This window comes from Anomaloglossus baeobatrachus, chromosome 1 (assembly GCF_048569485.1).
Source record: "Anomaloglossus baeobatrachus isolate aAnoBae1 chromosome 1, aAnoBae1.hap1, whole genome shotgun sequence".
In the NCBI taxonomy this organism is placed as follows: domain Eukaryota; kingdom Metazoa; phylum Chordata; class Amphibia; order Anura; family Aromobatidae; genus Anomaloglossus; species Anomaloglossus baeobatrachus.
Genome location: NC_134353.1, coordinates 268,328,849 through 268,351,184, shown reverse-complemented (window position 1 = coordinate 268,351,184; position 22,336 = coordinate 268,328,849). Strand labels below are relative to the sequence as shown.

The following is a 22,336-nucleotide window of genomic DNA, read 5'->3' as shown; positions in this document are numbered from 1 at the left end:
ACATGTAGTTGGCATGTATTGCTTTATTTCTTATGGCCAGGTCTATCCAAGACAATGACGAAAAAGTGGCTGAACCCTGCATAAATCAATCAAAGCTGTTTCCCTGATTAAACTGCCAAAAGGAGTACAATTGCCCTCCACCTTCTGTGCCACATGCCTCCCTCTGTAACAGTGGGAGTCCAGAATATTGTTGAAATCCGACTATCACTAACACTATCAAGCAAGCAGCTCTTGGGAATTCTGCAATTATATTAAGCAATCAGTGTATAATTTTACTAAAGTCTGGCGGAGGTATGTACACTGGAGATCAAAATTAGAGAACAACACATAGTTTCCTACATGTTAAGGTCATTGTGTAGTTTTATGTAATTATATCACTTATTATTATTATTATTATTATTATTATTATTATTAACATGAGTAAACTAGCAGTATTTTAAATAAAAAATTGAATTTATTGTAAAGCACATATTAAAAATGTAAAGATAAATGTAAAAGAACACAGACCAAAATTAGAGAACACTTTAAGATAGCTGCAAGTTATTGGTGTTAATATGCCACCTGGTGTTAATTTTGTTAATTATCTGACAAAGCCTGTTTAACTGGCAGCCTAACTTTCCAGTTTACACTGACTTTGCAAAAATTGTATGTCGTTCCAAAATGACTGAAATCCTCCAGCAGCAGGTTGTCTCGATGAAGGACAAAGGGATGAACCTATCAGCCAATACAAGAGAAGTTGGTCATTCCAATGCCGGCATCACATGGGATGATCTATTGTGCGATCGCACGAGCGATCACACCCACCCCTGTCGTTTGTGTGTCACGGGCAATTAGTTGCCCGTGGCGCACAAAGTTGTTAACCCCTTGTCACACGCACTTACCTCCCGGACAACGTCGCTGTGGGCGGTGAACATCCTCTTACTGAAGGGGGAGGGACATTCGGCGGCACAGCGACGTCACACGGCAGCCAGCCAATAGAAGCGGAGGGGCGAAGATGAGCGAGATGTAACATCCCGCCCACCTCCTTCCTTCCGGTTTGTCGGCAGGACACAGGTAAGCTGTCTTCGTCATTCCCGAGGTGTCACATGGAGCGACGTGTGCTGCCACGGGAACGATGAACAACTGGAGCACAGAAGAAGTATCGACATTTCGAAAATGAACGACGTGTCAACGAGCAGCGATAAGGTGAGTATTTTTGCTCGTTCACAGTCGTTCGGAGGTGTCACACGGTATGATATCTCTGACGATGCCGGATGTGAGTCACTAATGACGTGACCCCGACGACATATCGCCCGATATATCGTACCGTGTGATGCTGGCATTAGTCTGTGATTTCAAGAATATTGCATCTTTACAACATCACAAACTCTTTCAAGTCCTCCAAGAAGACTGGTTGACCTTGCAAGAGAAGACAAGATAATGCAGAGAATCTCCATGGGTAATTGTTTCAACACTGCCGCTTGAATTGCTCTCCAGTTCATCACTGAACATGGTAAGGATCTGTCTCAGCATACAGTGTCACAACATTTAAGAGCATTTGGAATGAAAGCCCACTTTGCAGTGACAAAACCTCTCATTAGCAGAAAGAATCAAAAGGCTAGACTCACCTTTTGTGATGAGCATGTTGTAAGGACAGAGAAGTGGCCCAAAGTTAATTTTAGTGATGAAAGCAAGTTTAATTTATTTAGGTCTGATGGGAAACGCTATGTTTGTCGACAAACTAGGGAAAGACTGAACCCAAAGTGTGTTAAGAAATCAGTGGAAGGTGGTGAAGGAAGTGTCTTGTTTTGGGGAATCTTTTCTGCAGCAGGAGTTGGACCTCTCATACAGCTACATGGCAGAGTGAATGCAAATGTGTATCAACACCGTCTTAAACAAAACTTGGTTCCTTACCTATGTTCATTACATAATCAGCCAGCAATGTTCATGCAGGACAATTCCCCCTGTCACAAAGCAAAACGGATAAAATAGTTCCTTGAAACAGAAAATATTGAAAAAAATGAAATGGCAAGCCTAGAATACGGATCTAAACCCAATAGAAAACCTCTGGAAACTCCTTGTTGACAAAGTTATGGCCAAGAAACCCACAACAATCAAAGAACTGTGGAAGAGTATGTAAGAAGAGTGGACCAAAATCCCACCAGAGCAGTGTGAGACACTAGTGATATCCTGTGGCCGTAGATGAGATGAAGTTATTCAAAGCAAAGGCCTGTACACTTCTTACAGATTGGTGACTGTTGTTACCTTCAGAAAATTTAGTTATAATCTTTGGGTTACAGTCATTGTTGTTCTCTAATTATGATCATTCCATTTTGGGCAAAATAAAGGTTTGATGTTGATAAATTTTGGATCTTTTGTAAAACACTGTTGTAGTGGCATGGTGTACCCCTTACAAAAAACCTGCAAATCTTGATCAATGTAGATTACATTATTTCTAAAAAAAAGCAAGTGATCATACATTGTTCTTTAATTTTGACCTTCAGTGTATATTTTCATGCCTGTTTTCGTGCAAGACAATTAACTATATTGGAAAGTGATGAGTAATTCAATATTAATAATGATATTATTATTATTACTATTATTATTATTATTATTAATAATAAAGTTTAGTGCAATGATTTCATGCACATATTGAGTGACTATAATTATGATTTTCTTTTTATAAGAATTTCACGTTGAGCACCCTGAAAGATAATATTATTTAGATATCAAATAATAAATTATGAGCCATATGTGTGTTGTTACAAAGTTCGCTTTATGGTGTGTCACAGTTCAGTGCATTCATAGGATCCATTTGGTATGTTCCCATCCTATAGTTCTTTCTACAAATCAAAGGGCCTTTGTCTGGTTCCTAAATTATTAGATGACCTTCTTTTGATGCTCAACCTGTTGTCCGTGAGTTGGAGAAACCTTAGAATGAAACTATATACTGCGGCATTCCTGAAGTAATTCACCAGGACCCATTCAGCTTGACGGAAGTACTTAAAACAGAGGGCTCTCTGTATAGACAGGCTAAAAAATTTGGGGGGATAAAAGAGAAGAAAAAGCTCAAACACTGCACGGAAAAGTAAAAACTCTGAATCGCTACATGAGTTAGTATGGAGACTTTAAAACAGGAAAATTACGCGCTCTTACATGATGAATCTGATTTGGAAGAATATGATAAAGGGAAAGCTTTAACGGTGAAGTCTAATGGGTGAGTACTGACAAGTACAGATAAATTATTAATGTAGACCAGCTAAATATGTCATTACATACAATCTGAAGGGTTAATTAATTATGTGTTATATTTTAGATAGATAAATAGATAGATAGATAAAGAGATAGATAGATAGATGGATGGATAGATGGATAGATAGATAAATAGAGATAGATAGACAGATAGATAGAGAAATAGATAGATGGATGGATAGATAGATAGAGAGAGAGATAGAGAAATAGATAGATAGATGGATGGATAGATGGATAGATAGATAGATAGATAGAGAGAGAGAGAGATAGATAGAAGGATAGATAGATAGAGGGATAGATAGATAGATAGATAGATAGATAGATAGATGGATGGATGGATAGATAGATGGATAGCTGGTTAGTATTCAGTTGAAACTATATCCATTATACTAATTTATGTAAATGTTCTCTATAAACATTGATTCTCTGGAGCGTTATGCAGTCTGATCATGTTAAGTATTGTTATTTTGCTTTCTGCATTATGGTCTCATTGACATTTTAAATGTTGCTAATTATAATTAATATGCTGCATAATAAGTGGAGAAATCTTCAGTTTATTGAGTAAACACAGCAATTTACTTTTATTTATACGCTAAAGTGAACAAAAATCTATTTTATTACGATGGAATATTAAAATATAAGAGGAAAAATAATAGATAATTAGACTATGTTTTTACTGAAACTATGAAAGCAACATTTTTCATCTAGTTTCTTGTATGTAATTGGAATCCATTTTTTTGTAGTGATTAGCATTTTATTTATTTCATATGCTTGAAAACACAAACAAGTACTTTATTTATGTTTTGGTTTTAGAACTATAAAAGACAATCTATATTATAACAGAAATCCATTGTATTCTGTGCAAACCACAACTTTAAGCGAAATTAAGGCAAACCGTAAAAGAATTAAAGCCGTATTCATGCGTTAAGTTCTTTCTGGTATTCTGTTATGGGTTTGTCTTTTTTTGCCATGATTTAACCAAACTTGGATATTTTAGATCTGCCTGATGTTACAGATTACTACAAACATGGCATACATCTGATATAAGGAATTAATAGAGACAACCTAATGATAATGGTACAAATAATCAGGGAACGAAAGAGCTTTGTTGGTTCCAGATGCTAGGATATGCCAACAAACGTCTCTGGGTTTTTTTTGCATTTATATATAGGGCAATAGTGACATGAATCTTCTCCTCAGATCAATGAGAACCTAGCTACAATTTAAGAATGACAATAAAATAAAATTGAATGTGATTGGTTTGTGTGGTTAATAATCTCAAAATTGCCTATTTAATTAATTTGCAATTCATGGGCTCCACCGGAATACTTTGAGGAAAAATCCAGAAGTCTGATGGTGACACAGGATGGACTCAATGCAATGTATTATATGCTTAGGTTTGCAAACTAAGGCAATTGCTAACACAGCTTTTATTTCTACACCAAACCAGCTTTTAATGTTTTTATGGTGATTTGGCAATTAACCATGTAGAGCAGCTTTAGACATGGATATTTGGAATATGCTAAAGAGGATAAGAAAAATTATGCACCGGCCAGCCAATGCCATATTATCACATTAATCACAAACCAAAAATAAATAATGACCACACTTCAGACCCACTACACAAATATTAACTAGACACAGGCCTCAATCAATATATATTAACCCCTTCACCCCCAGACAATTTTCCGCTTTCCGCTTTTCGTTTTTGTTTTTTCCATCCCTTCTTCCGAGAGCCAAAACTTTGTTATTTTTCCCTCAATCTTGTCATATAGGAGCTTGATTTTGCAGACCGAGTTGTAATTTTAAATGAGACTATGCTTTTTACCATATAGTGTACTGGAAAACAGCAAAGAAAATCCCAAGTCCGGAAAAATTGGAAAAAAAAGGGTGATTGCACAACTGTTTTGGGGGTAATTTATTCATTGTGTTCACTATATGGTAAAACAGATGTATTTGTGTGATGCCTCAGGTTGGTATGAGTTCATAGATACCAAACATGTATAGGTTTACTTTAATCTAAAGGGTTAAAAAAATTCAGAAGTTTGTCCAAAAAAGTGGTGCACTTTTTGCACCATTTTCCACAACCCGTAGCGTTCTCATTTTTTTGGATATGGGACTCAGTGATGGCTTAGATTTTTGCATCTCAAGCTGACGTTTTTAATTATACCATTTTTGCACAGATGCTACAGTTCAATCGCCTGTTATTGCATTTTGCGCAAAATTTGCGATGACAAAAAACATAATTTTGCTGTTTAGAATTATTTGCCGCTATACAGTTTACCAATCACGTTAATTGATTTATATTTTGATAGATCAAGCATTTCTGAACATGACTATAACAAATGTGTGTATATATTTTATTTTTTTAACTGTTTAATTTTCAATTGGGCAAATGGGGCGGTGATTTGAACTTTTAAGGTCTTTTATTTTTATTTTTTTTTTAAACTTTCTTACTTTTTTTTATATTTTACTAGTCCCCTGGAGACTATAAGGATCAGCAGTCTGATTGCTGATTCATCTCTGTTGATCATAGCTTCACAGCTCTGATCAGCAAAAAATGCAGTGTTCCTGTTAGAGCCGCTGATCTGCCGACTGTAACAGGAATTACATCATGATAGTGACAGGAGTCATCCCGTGACCAGTTGCTACCATGGCAACCATCAGCTCCCCATGATCGTGTCACTGTGCCTCTGATGGTGGTGGGAAAGGCGATTTCCCCGCTGTGGCCATTTCAGTTACCCTGTCACATTTTGACTGCACAATCTGATGGGTTAACAGGCATGAGTGGATCACGGATCTACTTGCACCTGTAAGCTACACATGTCTTCTGTTCAAATCAGCAAACATGTGCGGGGATTGCCTCTGGCTCATCGCAGCAGACAGAGGTGATTATCCCTTCATGATTTAGGATGTCCCGGTATGTCCTCCATCATGAAGGGGTTAAAATAAGGGAAGACATATAATAATAAATGTACTAATGTATATAACAATAATAGGTGACACTAGTAGTTTTAAGGGGTTTTTTTTCACACGTTATATACACACTAATGGACAAAACTGTATGTAATAAATGACAATACTGTGCATACCAATGGTGAACGATAAACATAACGACAGCCACTATACATAACAAAGAATGCCACTGTATGAAAAAGTGTATCTATGAGTACAGCACTGGTTGTGTGACACATATTTGAGTGAGCTCCCATGCAAGATTTTGCATAAATGTGTAGACATACCTGCCACGTAAGTTGATATCATTTGTAACTACACCTTCCAGTATACTCTTAACAAATAAGTAAGGTTATACTAGGGGCTGATGCTTCACAAATGAGAACCATATCCCCCATCATCACTTTAAAAATCATAAATGGATTACAATACAGTTTTTCTTCTCTATCTGGCTAAGACATTCAGGACCACTTATTTTAGCCAGACTTTGTCTCTTCAGAATTTGCTGCGTCAATGTTTTCAATGTTTCACTTCTACAGCAGATTTACATACTGTACCCCTGAAAATAACAATGTCATATACTTATAGTGTGGAAAATAACTATTTGATACACTGCCAATTTTGGAAGTTTTCCTACGAAAAATCGAGAGGTCTGTAATTTTTATTATAGGTACACTCGAACTGTGACAGAATCCCCAAAGATCAAGAAATTCACATGATTTTTAAATAATTAATTTGCATTTTACTGCATAAAATAAGTATGTGATACTATAGACAAACAGAACTGAATATTTAGTACAGACACTTTTGTTTACAATTACAGACATCAGACGTTTCCTGTAGTACTTGACAAGGTTTGCACACACTGCAGCAGAGATTTTGGCCCACTCCTCCATATATATCTTCTCCAGATCTTTCAAGTTTTGGTGCTATCGCTGGGTAACATTGAGTTTCAGCTCCCTCCAAAGATTTTCTATTGGGTTCAGGTCTGAAGGCTAACTATGCATCTCTAGGACTTTGAAATGCTTATTATGGAGTCATTCCTCAGTTGCTCTGGCAGTGTCTTTCGGTTAATTGTCATATTGGAAGATCCAGCCATGACACATCTTCAATGCTGTTACTGATGGAAGGAGATTGTTCACCAAAATCTTGGGATATATCATCCCATCCATTCTCCCTTCAATACAGTGCAGTCGTCCTGTTCCCTTGGCAGAAAAGCAACCCCGCAGTATGATGTTTCCACACCCATGCTTCTCAGTTGGGATGGTGTTCTTGAAGTTCAGCTAAACCTTTTTCTTCCTCCAAACACGGCAAGTGGAGTTGATACCAAAAAATTCTATCTTGGTCTCCTCTGACCACATGCCTCCTCTGGAACATCCAGATGGTCACTGGCGAACTTCAAACGGGCCTGGACATGTGCTGGTGGGAGTAGAAGGACCTTGTATGCCACAAAGGATTTTAATCCATGATGGTGTAATGTGTTACTAACTGTAAACTTTGAACTGCGGTCCCAGTGTATCAACACGTTTCGAATAATCACACTTCTTCCTCAGGACAAACCACTGTGATTTGTCCTGAGGAAGAAATGTGATTATTCGAAATGTGTTGAGAAATAAACAGCACTTTATCCATTTGGTAAGCTTCTTCATAAATCTATAACCCTTTAGGCAGTGCAGGATTTAACACCTTCATTTCTAATTGTGTTATCATGCTTGAAAAGGGGTTGTATAAAGTCCTAAAATATGTCACAGTGTTACATATCTTTCTAGGATAATTCGAGACTTTGTAATATCTGTGATTCACGTTAAAACCTTTTCTATTGCTTGAAAAAATGTAATAAAACATTCAAATTCAAATTTCAAAAGATTTCTATCAATAACACATTTTATATTCGTGTTTGCATATACTATCAGAAGCTCTAATTGGTTGTCTAACATGGGGGAACACGTGGTGTTCCTCTTCCTGTATCTTTCTATATTAAGTTGCATGGGGCCCCTTATAGCCTAGCATTTTTCCTTATTTCTACCTTTTTTGTCACCATCCTATTCCCCTTCTCTCTCCTTCTTTTATTTTGAATTAAGGTTATGCCTGAATGGAGACGGGTTGAAGTCAAATTTCCTGGTTTCATGCTTTTCGGGCAGGTGCTCAAAACTTTTTCCTAATTCTTAATTCTGAAGGTCAGCTGTGTGTCCGGCATGAGAAATTTCTGGTAGCTCCCAGGGTAGCTGGTCAGATGTTTGTAGGCCCTCTCCCTATTGGATATGGTTCTCCAATGGCACTAATATCTTCTGCTCAAATAGCTCCATTCCGACAAAGGTGGCTTATGTTTAGATTGCGATGTTCTTTAAGTGGCAGTGTTGTCGCCCAGCTAGTTCTAGGGTATGATTATTCAAAGGATTAATTCTGTTTGTCTGTTTATTTACTAATGATTTTTTATGCTATATATTTATTTAAGTTTAATTTGAATAATCATCCCAATAGCAAATAACAGTTTATTATTATCATTCACATTTCCTGTATTACTGGTTTAATTAGGTGCTTTGCCAAATAATGCATATGATGGCTTGTAATACCATGTTACGCAATGTATTTTACCTAGTTGCTATAATTTTTTATTGGAAATTGATAAAACTTTTTTAATTAAAAAAAAGTGCAACATTTTAGATCAATCTTGTCTGAATTGTTGATATTTTGTTAATATCCAGGCACACATTATTAGGATAGAAATCTCATAAAACCATGATAAAAAACTTTGTTTTTGACCCAGTTGCCTTATAACACTATCAGCTTACAAAAACAATTGAAAAAAGCCATTTAGCAGATATTTATAACATATATCACATGCCGTAATGTTACAACATGGTGCACCGGAATAATAATTACAAGCAGCAGATGCAGTATTTTAGGGATGAGTGCATTTGCCTGGTGATAAACCTTTCCAACATGTTGTGCCTGCAGGTTCTCAATGTAATTTCAGAAAAAGTACTTGATCATTAATCTCCATGCAGGTGGCACTCAATAAACCAAGAACCATGGAGTGCAACTTTTTAATATTGATTCCCAAGATTATTTTGCTTTGTTCTTCATGGAAACTGAATTTAGTAATGCATAGGAAAAATCAAAAGCACTTTCTGAAAGAAATTGATTGGAAAAAAAAGTTTTGTGCGCTGTGTATCGTTTATTTGCCGTTTGCGTGTTCACAAAATACATTAGTATATTTTCCAGCCGAGCACAGGATTTAACTAATAATGTTGTCTCTCTTATGGGTAGTTGTTTAATACGTTATCACTTTGGGGTTTATTAAAAGTTTGTCATACATTCTAAAACAACTTTAGCTATTGCAAGCAGAAAGGGGAATCCCCCTTTGGATAATGCTAAAAAATGTCTTAATGCTCATCCTAATGTGGCACCACAGGGTACTGCACCTCACCTGGGGTGCAGTATTCATCTCGGATATGGAGGAGGTCATCACTGATAAACCACCACAATCTACCAAAACGCACAGTTACTTGCCCTCTCACCGGGACTGGGCTACGGTAGGGTCATTTGGATGGTCACCACAAAGTAGGGGACCTACCACCCACTAGCTTAGCAACCTGGGGGGTGGAGCTAAACCCGGGGAGTACAGACATTGGGTTAGTCAGTAATCATACAGTGACGGACAGGGAACAAGTGAGACGAGAAGGACACGGTCGCTGAGGAGAGAGCTAAGCCATAGATCCCTCAGGACCGGGCGCTCAGAGAACAGGATGCGGAGCCCTAGGCTGGTGGGCACTGCACAGAATAGGCTGGAAAAACCACAAAGAACTATATAAAAAAAACACCAAAAAGGAGCCAAGACAAATGATATGTGCACACACAGAATGTGGTGAGCCTTCCTCATAAAGATGGCTGCAGCCAAGGTGCAAGATGCTGATGTCACAGCCACTCAACCTCCACACTAGGGGGGAGGGGCGGCTGCTTAGCATAAGACATGCACACTAATAAGGCTTGCACTGGGAGCCCATCATATAATGAGTGAAATGCACAGTGTCTGAACTGTGACCTATAAATGACGCCAGAAACCCAGGTCAGGCGGGCAAAACAGCACTATATAGGTGCATCTCGCACGAATACACGAGACGCACAGTGTCTGAATAATGGCCTATAAATGACGCACAACACCAGGTCCAGGCGGGTCAGTTAGCACTATATGAGTACATAACACATGATAGGCTCACCATTTAACCACCTGAATTCAAAAGGTCCACACACATCCTGCACAAATGGATAAAATGTGCCATACCTCAAATAGTGAGATATTAGTTTATATTTTGGCCCAAAATATGTAAGCTCGCAATCTGTTCGTCAAGGATTCTCACACTTGCGAGTCCCTACACTGAATTAGTTAGAAAAACCACAAAGAACTATATCATAAAAACACCAAAAAGGAGCCAAGACAAATGATATGTGCACACACAGAATGTGGTGAGCCTTCCTCATAAAGATGGCTGCAGCCAAGGTGCAAGATGCTGATGTCACAGCCACTCAACCTCCACACTAGGGGGGAGGGGCGGCTGCTTAGCATAAGACATGCACACTAATAAGGCTTGCACTGGGAGCCCATCATATAATGAGTGAAATGCACAGTGTCTGAACTGTGACCTATAAATGACGCCAGAAACCCAGGTCAGGCGGGCAAAACAGCACTATATAGGGGCATCTCGCACGGATACACGAGACGCACAGTGTCTGAATAATGGCCTATAAATGACGCACAACACCAGGTCCAGGCGGGTCAGTTAGCACTATATGAGTACATAACACATGATAGGCTCACCATTTAACCACCTGAATTCAAAAGGTCCACACACATCCTGCACAAATGGATAAAATGTGCCATACCTCAAATAGTGAGATATTAGTTTATATTTTGGCCCAAAATATGTAAGCTCGCAATCTGTTCGTCAAGGATTCTCACACTTGCGAGTCCCTACACTGAATTAGTTAGAAAAACCACAAAGAACTATATCAAAAAACACCAAAAAGGAGCCAAGACAAATGATATGTGCACACACAGAATGTGGTGAGCCTTCCTCATAAAGATGGCTGCAGCCAAGGTGCAAGATGCTGATGTCACAGCCACTCAACCTCCACACTAGGGGGGAGGGGCGGCTGCTTAGCATAAGACATGCACACTAATAAGGCTTGCACTGGGAGCCCATCATATAATGAGTGAAATGCATAGTGTCTGAAATGTGACCTATAAATGACGCCAGAAACCCAGGTCAGGCGGGCAAAACAGCACTATATAGGTGTATCTCGCACGGATACACGAGATGCACAGTGTCTGAATAATGGCCTATAAATGGCGCACAACACCAGGTCCAGGTGGGTCAGTTAGCACTATGAGTACATAACACATGACAGGCTCACCATTTAACCACCTGAATTCAAAAGGTCCACACACATCCTGCAAAAATGGATAAAATGTGCCATACCTCAAATAGTGAGATATTAGTTTATATTTTGGCCCAAAATATGTAAGCTCGCAATCCGTTCGTCAAGGATTATCACACTTGCGAGTCCCTACACTGAATTAGTTAGAAAAACCACAAAGACAGAATAGGCTGGACAGAGGATTCCAAGTCTTCTGGCCCACTGAAAGTGCCCAGGGCACATCAGTACATAGAGCCAGGAGCCGTGACACAATAGCGGCACCAGTAACTGACTCACGCTGCTTGCTATATGGGACAGGAACGGAGCCAATCCAAGGACTCACACAACACAGTGCAGGGACTCACACAACACAGCATAGCTTCTAGCCGCCAGGACTCACAAAACACAGTGCAGGGAGGAAGTACTCACAGAGAAACCCAACGGTTCTGACCTCCGAACTATCCGGGATCTATCCGGGATCGGCTGCAGCGGGGACCGGCAGTCCAAGGCAGCAACATATCAGTGAGTAAAGAACTTTAACTAGAACCGCTGTGTTGTCCAATCCTTCCCGCGTACTGCGCTCCTATAATAGAGTGGACTACTACTCCTAACATCCTCCCTGGGGCCTGAGCTCTGCCTGTGGAGAGCTGTACCATCCGAGCTGTGTCATCATCCGCTCTAGAGAAGACCTTCCACAGCAGCGGCTAATACTTGGCCACACACCACAGGTGGCGTCACGAATAACTACAATCCCCATCCTCATCACCCCCCATTTATTGACCCCGCTGGGGTCACGGAACCGAGCCTGGCTTCTGTGACAACCCAAATCGACACCGGCCCGGTGACGAGTAAGCCTTCTGGACTCTGTGGGCGCGACACTAACAAAAAAACATAATATTTCCCTATGAAACACTACTGGCCTCTAATATAAATATAATGTTTTACACTTTCATTTACCTAACGTATGTAGCCATTTAACAAGATTTTGTGCAAGAATCCATACTTTTACTTACTTGAGCAGCAGCAACATACTTTAAAGTAAAACTTTTGGTAAAACGAAAATATTAAGAAGGTAAGTCATTAAGAATGGCGCAGCGCATGCCAGTCTTAATAAGACACTCTCTGGAGTCTACTGATGTGATGCATCAAGTAGAATGTGCCGCTTAATGAATCAGGTGCGTCTGATAAGCAGTGTGCGTCGTCTCCAGAAATGTACATGAGCTTATGATTAATTTGAAGTGCAGGTGTCACGAGTGTGTCACGAGGGGGAATTTTTGATCAGAAGGTCACAGCATGTATTCAGGAGAAGTGTGGTTTGCGTGACTCTATAGAGGCAGTAGCAGCATCAGAAGCCACAAAATTCCGAATTAGGACAGGGCAGGTAAGGAGACATGTGGCTGTATAGTAGGCGTGTCTGCAAAGGATGCAGAAGGATCTGGTAGTGAAGCATGTGGGCTGCTCAGTAAAAATTTTGCAGATGACAGAGCTTATCCTTAAAATTAGTCAATTTTGACAGCCATTTGGAAGCCGGAAACAATTCCCTTACTTTGATTTTATAGAAAGGATCTAAAGGTGTGCTAACCAATAGTAGTCCATTTGCTTCTTTAAACAATACAAGTGTCATTCCACAAGCATTCTTGGATACAACTTGACATGCTCACTAGCATAACTGAATGCCTTGTCGGTTCATGTTCATCATATCCCTCCAATAGTTTGCTGTCATGACCAGCATCGCCATCATCATCAGTTTCACTATACCACCTTTTTCTCCTGGCTGTGCCAGGTCTATGTTCCCCTCCACATCCACATGTGCTGTTGCCCCACCATGTTTTCCTCCTCCACCAAATCCAGATGCATGTAACATGTAACTTGTGGGTCTCCAACAGACAAGTGGTGATAAACAGGTGCAAGTTGCTTTTCTTCTGACCCCATTTATCCCACATATGTAACTACTGTCAAATTTTGCATCAATAATCAACAACAGTATTCAGCATCCAATGTCTAATCTCCCACACTCCAATTAGCTTGAAGGATTCTGTATTATGACATTGCATTTTGCTGATTATATAGATATCACAACATATACAACATAAATATTCCCCATCCTGGGTGCCATATAGTAGTAATGTCCAACATCCTGGGTCCTTTACGTATAATAATGTCCTCATCCTGGCCCTTTCCTGGTATAATATCCCCCATCCTGGACCCATTACAGTAATAGTATCCCCATTCTAGTTCCCTTCTTGGTATAATGTCCCCCATTATGTTCCCCTTCTAGTAATAATGTCCCACATCTTGGTGTAATGTCCACATCCTGACCCCTTCCAAAAATATATGTCCCTCATACTGGGGCTATTATATACTTACATAGTTACATAGGTTGAAAAAAGACCTAGGTACATCTAGTTCAACCTTCTTCCACCAATTCTACATTTTGTGACTAAAGGCCGCTTTACACACTGCGATATCGGTACCGATATCGCCATCGTGCGTACCCGCCCCCATCGTTTGTGCGACACGGGCAAATCTCTGCCCGTGTCGCACAACATCGCCCAGACCCATGACACGGACTTACCTTCCCTGCGACATCGCTGTGACCGGCGAACCGCCTCCTTTTAAGGGGGCGGTTCGTTCAGCATCACAGCAACGTCACAGCAGCGTCACTGAACCGCCGCCCAACAGAAGCGGAGGGGTAGAGATGAGCGGGACGAACATCCCGCCCACCTCCTTCCTTCCGCATTGTGGCCGGGAGGCAGGTAAGGAGAGCTTCGTCGTTCCTGCGGTTTCACACGGAGCGATGTGTGCTGCCACAGGAACAAGGAACAACTTCGTTACTGCTGCAGTAACGATATTTGAGAATGGACCCTCATGTCACAGAGGAGCGATTTTGCACATTATTGCGACGATGCAAAATCGCTCATAGGTGTCACACGCAACGACATCGCTACAGTGGCCAGATGTGCGTCACAAAATCCGTGATCCCAACAAGATCGCTGTAGCGATCTCGTAGCGTGTAAAGCCCCCTTAAGTCATTTTTAACCAACAATGTTATGTGTACTGAGGAAATCATTCAGCCCTTTTTTAAAAGCTGTTATAGTATCTGCCATTACTACATATGGTAGGAAGGGCATTCCACAGTCTTACTGCTCTAACTGTAAAGAACCTGTACCTATTTAGCTGCCGTAATTGCGTTTTTTTTCCACTCGCAGTGTAAGCCCCATGGTCCTTAGTATTGTCTTTGCAAGGAATAAGTCATGAGCCAGTCCTTTATATTGACCACACATGTATTTATACATATAAATGACATCTCCTCTGAGACATGTTTTTTCTAAGCTAAACATATCTAACTTTTTCAATCTCTCATCATTTGGGAGCCCTTCCATTCCTTGTAGTAGTCTAGTTACCCACCTTTGAACTGACTCTATCTTTTCAATATCCTTACTCAAAACTGGACACCATATTCCAGATGTGGCCTTACAAGTGATTTATAGAGGGATAACAATACATTTGGATCATTGGACCTAATCTCTCTTTTTATACACCCTAAAATCTTGATTGCTTTAGCAGCTGCTGCTTGACATTGAGTGCTACTGCTCCTCAGCTTATTTGTAATGAGAATACCCAAGTCCTTCTCCTGTTCTGTAGTCCCGCGTTTACTTTCATTTAATGTATACGCAGCTATAGGATTCCTCCATTCTAGGTGCATTACTTTACATTTATCAACATTAAATCTTCAAGGAATAATACTTCACATCCTGAATGCCTTCCAGTAATAATGTTTTCCATACTGATGTAATGTCCCCATCCTGACCCCTTCCTGTCATATATATCCCCCATCATTGGCTCCTTACTGCTGTAATGTTTCCCATCTTGTGCCTTTTCTAGTCATAATGCCCCCCATCCTAGACCATAACTAGTTATAATATACCCCATTCTGAGATAATAAACCCAATCCTTGTCTTTTCATGATATAATGTCCCCCATCTTGGTAATGTATATAATCCTCCTCCAGTGCCCTTTTAGTAATACTGTGCCCAATCTGGTATAATGTCCCCCATCCTAGGCATATTCCTGTTATGATGTAACCTATATAGGCCCGCTTTCAGGTATACTGTTACCCCTTCTGGGCCCATCTTGTAATAACGTTCCTTGTTCTACTGCTATTCTTTAACACATGTAAAAAAATCTATTTTTTTAACTTCACTGTGCATGGTGTCCTCTTTAATAGCCAGCACAGAGGCCCACAGCTGAGTTTGATGTGCCTGCTATGGGCAACACATGATGTCACTGCTATGTCCTGCCTGTGACTGGTACACTGATTTCAGTTGCCTATCTCTGATTGTCTGGTGATGTGAATTGCAATCCAGGGGCATGGTGGGTCCCTGCACTGCAATACATTCTAGCTGAATAAGCATCCTCGGACATACAGTACAGACCAAACGTTTGGACACACTTTCTCATTCAAAGAGATTTCTTTATTTTCATGACTCTGAAAATTGTAGATTAACATTGAAGGCATCAAAACTATGAATTAACACATGTGGAATGAAATACTTAACAAAAAAGTGTGAAACAACTGAAAATATGTCTTATATTCTAGGTTCTTCAAAGTAGCCACCTTTTGCTTTGATTACTGCTTTGCACACTCTTGGCATTCTCTTGATGAGCTTCAAGAGGTAGTCACCGGAAATGGTTTTCACTTCACAGGTATGCTCTGTCAGGTTTAATAAGTGGGATTTCTTACCTTATAAATGGGGTTAGGACCATCAGTTGTGTTGTGCAGAAGTCTGATGGATACCCAGCTGATAGCCCTACTGAATAGACTGTTAGAATTTGTATTATGGCAAGAAAAAAGCAGCTAAGTAAAGAAAAACAAGTGGCCATCATTACTTTAAGAAATGAATGTCAGTCAGTCCAAAAAATTGGGAAAACTTTGAAAGTGTCCCCAAGTGCAGTGGCAAAAACCATCAAACGCAACAAAGAAACTGGCTCACATGAGGACTGCCCCAGGAAAGGAAGACCAAGAGTCACCTCTACTGCGGAGGATAAGTTTATCCGAGTCACCAGCCTCAGAAATCGCAGGTTAACAGCAGCTCAGATTAGAGACCAGGTCAATGCCACACAGAGTTCTAGCAGCAGAAACATCTCTAGAACAACTGTTAAGAGGAGACTTTGTGCATCAGGCCTTCATGGTAAAATAGCCGCTAAGAAACCACTGCTAAGGAAAGGCAACAAGCAGAAAAGACTTGTTTGGGTTAAAGAACACAAGGAATGGACATTAGATCAGTGGAAATCTGTGCTTTGGTCTGATGAGTCCAAATTTGAGATCTTTGGATCCAACTACCGTGTCTTTGTGCGACGCAGAAAAGGTGAACGGATGGATTCTACATGCCTGTTTCCCACCGTGAAGCATGGAGAAGGAGGTGTGATGGTGTGGGGGTGCTTTGCTGGTTACACTGTTGGGGATTTATTCAAAATTGAAGGCATACTGAACCAGCATGGCTCCCACAGCATCTTGCAGCAGCATCCTATTCCATCTGGTTTGCGTTTAGTTGGACCATCATTTATTTTTCAACAGAACAATGACCCAAACACACCTCCAGGCCGTGTAAGGGCTATTTGACTAAGAAGGAGAGTGATGGGGTGCTACGTCAGATGACCTGGCCTCCACAGTCACCAGACCTGAACCCAATTGAGATGGTTTGGGGTGAACTGGACTGCAGAGTGAAGGCATAAGGACCAACAAGTGCTAAGTATCTCTGGGAACTCCTTCAAGACTGTGGGAACACCATTTCCGGTGACTACCTCTTGAAGCTCATCAAGAGAATGTCAAGAGTGTGCAAAGCAGTAATCAAAGCAAAAGGTGGCTACTTTGAAGAACCTAGAATATAAGACATATTTTCAGTTGTTTCATGCTTTTTTGTTAAGTATTTCATTCCACATGTGTTAATTTATAGTTTTGATGCCTTCAATGTGAATCTACAATTTTCAGAGTCATGAAAATAAAGAAAACCCTTTGAATGAGAAGGTGTGTCCAAACTTTTGGTCTGTACTGTACATCCAGATTAAATAGGTACTGACATTGGCAGGCCCCTCCATCCCTGGCCTGGTCATTGTTGCACCCTCTGTGACTGTAATTGTTATGTACCTATTTTTCCCAAGGATTTTAAGCTGTAACACTTATTGGCAGTGTTTTACCTTGCATAAGTAAAATGACTGAGGATGGTGTGTGGAATTAACATTATGCCCTATACCTGTTGGGGACCTGGTCATATTAGTTGAGCAGGATTCAGAGAAGGTGTAAAAAGTACTTTGCACACTACGACATCGCAGGTGCGATGTCGGTGGGGTGAGATCGAAAGTGACGCACATCCGGCGTCGCTGTCGACATCAGAGTATGTGAATCATTTTTACTGTGATTAACGAGTGCAAAAGCCTCAAAATCGTATGATCGGTGTTGCGTCGGTCATTTCCATAATTTTGGAAGGACCGATGTTACGATGCTGTTCCTCGTTCCTGCGGCAGCACACATCGCTGTGTGTGAAGCTGCAGGAGCGAGGAACATCGCCTTACCTGCGTCCCGGCTGCAATGAGGAAGGAAGAAGGTGGGCGGGATGTTTACGTCCCGCTCATCTCCACCCCCCTGCTTCTATTGGCCGCCTGCCGTTTGACGTAGCTGTGATGCCGCACGACCCGCCCCCTTAGGAAGGAGGCGGTTCGCCAGCTAGAGTAACATTGCAGGGCAGGTAAGTCCATGTGAAGCTTCCATAGCGATAATGTTCACTACGGCATCTATCACAAGATATCGCAGCTGCGACTGTGGCGGGGACTATCGCGCTCGGCATCGCTACCATCGGCTTGCGATGTCATAGTGTGTACCCCTTAGTGTAGGAGAACACAGATAACAACCTTCTGATGCTCGAAACAGATGCAACTCCAAGTCAAGGAAGCCTCACCTTGTGTGCTGATTGCAGTTTTGCATAGCTGCCACTACAAACATTCACTCATTTGAGCCTTGAAACTGTGCCAAGTCTATTTCCCCATCCACATTCACCTGCTGCTGCTCCTTGTCCTCGTTTTCTTCCTCCAAATCCTGCTACATATAACAATAATATGCTTTGTGCCTGTTGGTAACTGGGTCAAATCAGTTGAGTAGGATGCAGAAAAGGTGTAGGAGATAACAGAATCCACCCTCTGACTGTGGAAACAGATACAGCTCACAGCCATGGAGGCTTCACCACTAGTGATGAGCGAGTATGCTTGTTACTACTCGGTACTCGCACGAGTATCACTGTACTCGGGCTACTCGGCGGGTACCGAGTAATTTTGCAATACTCGTGCTTTACTCGTGGTCTTCATCCCTGCATGTTGGCGCTCTTTTGAGAGCCAGCCCTCATGCAGGGATTGGCTGGCAGACCACTGCAATGCCACAGCCCTGTTAGTTGTGGAATTGCAGTGATTGGCCGGCCCGCACAGCGTGACCGAGCCTTTATACCGGCGGGCGCGCTGTGCTCTGTACACAGCCATCTCATATTCCCTGCTTTCCACGCCCACAGGCGCCTATGATTGGTTGCAGTGAGACACGCCCCCACGCTGAGTGACAGGTGTCTCACTGCACCCAATCACAGCAGCTGGTGGGCGGGTCTATACTGTGCAGTAAAATAAATAAATAAATAATTAAAAAAAACGGCGTGCGGTCCCCCCCAATTTTAATACCAGCCAGATAAAGCCATACAGCTGAAGGCTGGTATTCTCAGGATGGGGAGCCCCACGTTATGGGGAGCCCCCCACCCTAACAATATCAGTCAGCAGCTGCCCAGAATTGCCGCATACATTATATGCGACAGTTCTGGGGCTGTACCCGGCTCTTCCCGATTTACCCTAGTGCGTTGGCAAATCGGGGTAATAAGGAGTTAATGGCAGCCCATAGCTGCCACTAAAGCCTAGATTAATCATGTCAGGCGTCTCCCCGAGATACCTTCCATGATTAATCTGTAAATTACAGTTAAAAAACACACACACACGAAAAATCCTTTATTAGAAATAAAAAACACTAACAAAGTCCCTCATTACCAATTTATTAACCCCGACAAACCCTCCATGTCCGGCGTACTCCACGGACTCCGGCGTCGCGTCCAGCTCTACTGCATGGAAGTGACAGGAGCTGCAGAAGACACCGCCGCTCCGGTCACCTCCACGCAGCTAATGAAGGGAATAGCGCGATCAGCTGCTGTCAGTCAGGTAGCTCCCGGCCACCGCTGGATCCAGCGGTGGCCGCGATTAACCTCAGTGACAGCAGCTGATCGCTATACTCACCTCAGTTGGTGCATGGAGCTGACCGGAGCGGCGGTGAGTAGCGCGATCAGCTGAGCTGTCACTGAGGTTACCCGCGGCCACCGCTGCATCCACCGTTGGATCCAGGTAACCTCAGTGACAGCTCAGCTGATCGCTATACTCATCTCATTAGCTGCGTGGAGGTGACCGGAGCGGCGGTGTATTCTGCAGCTCCTGTCACTTCCATGCAGCAGAGCTGGACGCGACGCTGGAGGACTGTGGAGTACGCCGGACATGGAGGGTTTGTCGGGGTTAATAAATTGGTAATGAGGGACTTTGTTAGTGTTTTTTATTTCTAATAAAGGATTTTTCGGGTGTGTGTGTTTTTTAACTGTAATTTACAGATTAATCATGGAAGGAATCTCGGGGAGACGCCTGACATGATTAATCTAGGCTTTAGTGGCAGCTATGGGCTGCCATTAACTCCTTATTACCCCGATTTGCCAACGCACTAGGGTAAATCGGGAAGAGCCGGGTACAGCCCCAGAACTGTCGCATATAATGTATGCGGCAATTCTGGGCGGCTGCTGACTGATATTGTTAGGGTGGGGGGCTCCCCATAACGTGGAGCTCCCCATCCTGAGAATACCAGCCTTCAGCCGTATGGCTTTATCTGGCTGGTATTAAAATTTGGGGGACCGCACGCCGTTTTTTTAAATTATTTAATTATTTATTTCACTGCACAGTATACACACACACACCGGCTGCTGTGATTGGGTGCAGTGAGACAGCTGTCACTCAGTGTGGGGGCGTGTCTCACTGCAACCAATCATAGGCGCCGAAAAGCAGGAAAGCAGAGAATACGAGATTGATTAATGAGCGGCCGGCTTTTTCAAAAGAGGAAATGCCACCGGAGTTTAGTGAACAGCCGTGCAGCGCCGCGCCGGTGATCGGGGAACGGTAAGTAAGAGAGAGGGGGGGGGGACTGACCGACAGACTGTGAGAGGGGGACAGACAAGACAGAGCGAGACCGACCGACGGGAGATAGAATGAAAAAAAAAATGACCGATATCGTTAGTAAAAAGCACAAAACGTGCGTTTTGGACATCGGAGTGCCACAGAATGTTTTACGTAAAATCTTTCATGTATTAATCTCAAAAAGTTACATACACCAGCTCTATCTCACTATTGGGTATGTGCCCTTAACATTTCCGCCATGAAAATTCATTTTGGTGTCATTGTGGAAGGTTTTCTGGTGAGTCCGTAAAAATGGCATAAAACTCGGACAAAATTGTTCAGAGCTGTGACTTTTGAGTGATAAATGCTTCAAGGGGTCTTCCCCATGCTGATGCCATGTCATTTGAGCACTCTTCTGAGACTTTTGTGACATTTTTAGGGTTTCTACATGCTGCCGGGAGGTCATTTCACAAAAATACTCGGGTCTCCCATAGGATAACATTGGGCTCGTTGCTCGGGCCGAGTACACGAGTATCTTGGGATGCTCGGCCCGAGCCTCGAGCACCCGAGCTTTTTAGTACTCGCTCATCACTATTCACCACATATCTTGGTTGCAGTGTTGCATCACTGCTGCTACAAACCTTCACTCAGTGAACCTTGAAACTCATGTATTGTCCCTGATCATAGTTGTTATTCCATGTGTCTGCAGTGCAGTGCACTTTGTAGCTCAAAGAAAAGTCAAATGAGAGGCCTATATATTATATTGCATGTGAGAACAGAGAGCGTGCAGCCTTTTTGCAGGAAATGGTGGCTAGGTCTGTTTCAACAAGGCTGAGCACACACCATCATTTTGAGAAAAGGAACAGTCTTCATAAAGTTGTATGTTAGAAACTGCACCACTAGAATCTTGACCAGACAAGAATTTTGTTGACAAATCAGCAGATGACTGGGAATCCAAGCTTGCTTACTTGACAAACAAAGTGTTGGATTTTTTCTGTTAAGAGGGAGATTGAAGAGGAGATGTCATTTGAGTAAAACAGCAGCAATGGTGGATGACAATGACTATAGTGGTGGTGATAGCATCGACCAAGTGTTACCTGGAGGTGTGGCCTGGCTGACAGAAAAATAGCTTTGGGAGGAGGACAACTTGAGTCTTGCTCTGATTACTATTTGGCTAGACTTTTCAGAATGAACAGATGATGTCAATTGATGTGCTCATGGATAGCTGTAGTTCCTAGTCTATATGAGCCATAAATTATTTTCCTCTTGCAAAACCTGCAGCCATTGAATTGTGTGGCAGCAATGTGCAAATGTACTTTCGCTTCACCACCACCAACGTAATCAAACCTTTTAGGTGCTGTTGAAGCTGCTCCACCAACCGCATGTGTGGCATACCTGCATTGACCTCAGCTCCTCAACACTCATTTCTAGTTCTCAGATATTATTTCATTTTTTCTCCATTTCCTTAATCTGTGTAGTATGCTCAATATTCCCCATGGTG

At 41.8% G+C, this 22,336-nt stretch overlaps 1 protein-coding gene across 1 annotated transcript in view; it reads left to right on the top strand.

Moving 5' to 3' along the window:
- Window positions 1-3,044: 3,044 nt before the first annotated feature.
- The window catches only part of LOC142311533 (uncharacterized), a 183,382-nt gene continuing 164,090 nt past the window's right edge, over window positions 3,045-22,336 (top strand). Inside the window, exon 1 of the mRNA XM_075350051.1 lies at window positions 3,045-3,196. Coding sequence (XP_075206166.1) covers window positions 3,099-3,196 — 98 coding nt within the window. The 5' untranslated portion in view covers window positions 3,045-3,098. The remainder of the gene's footprint in view (window positions 3,197-22,336) is intronic.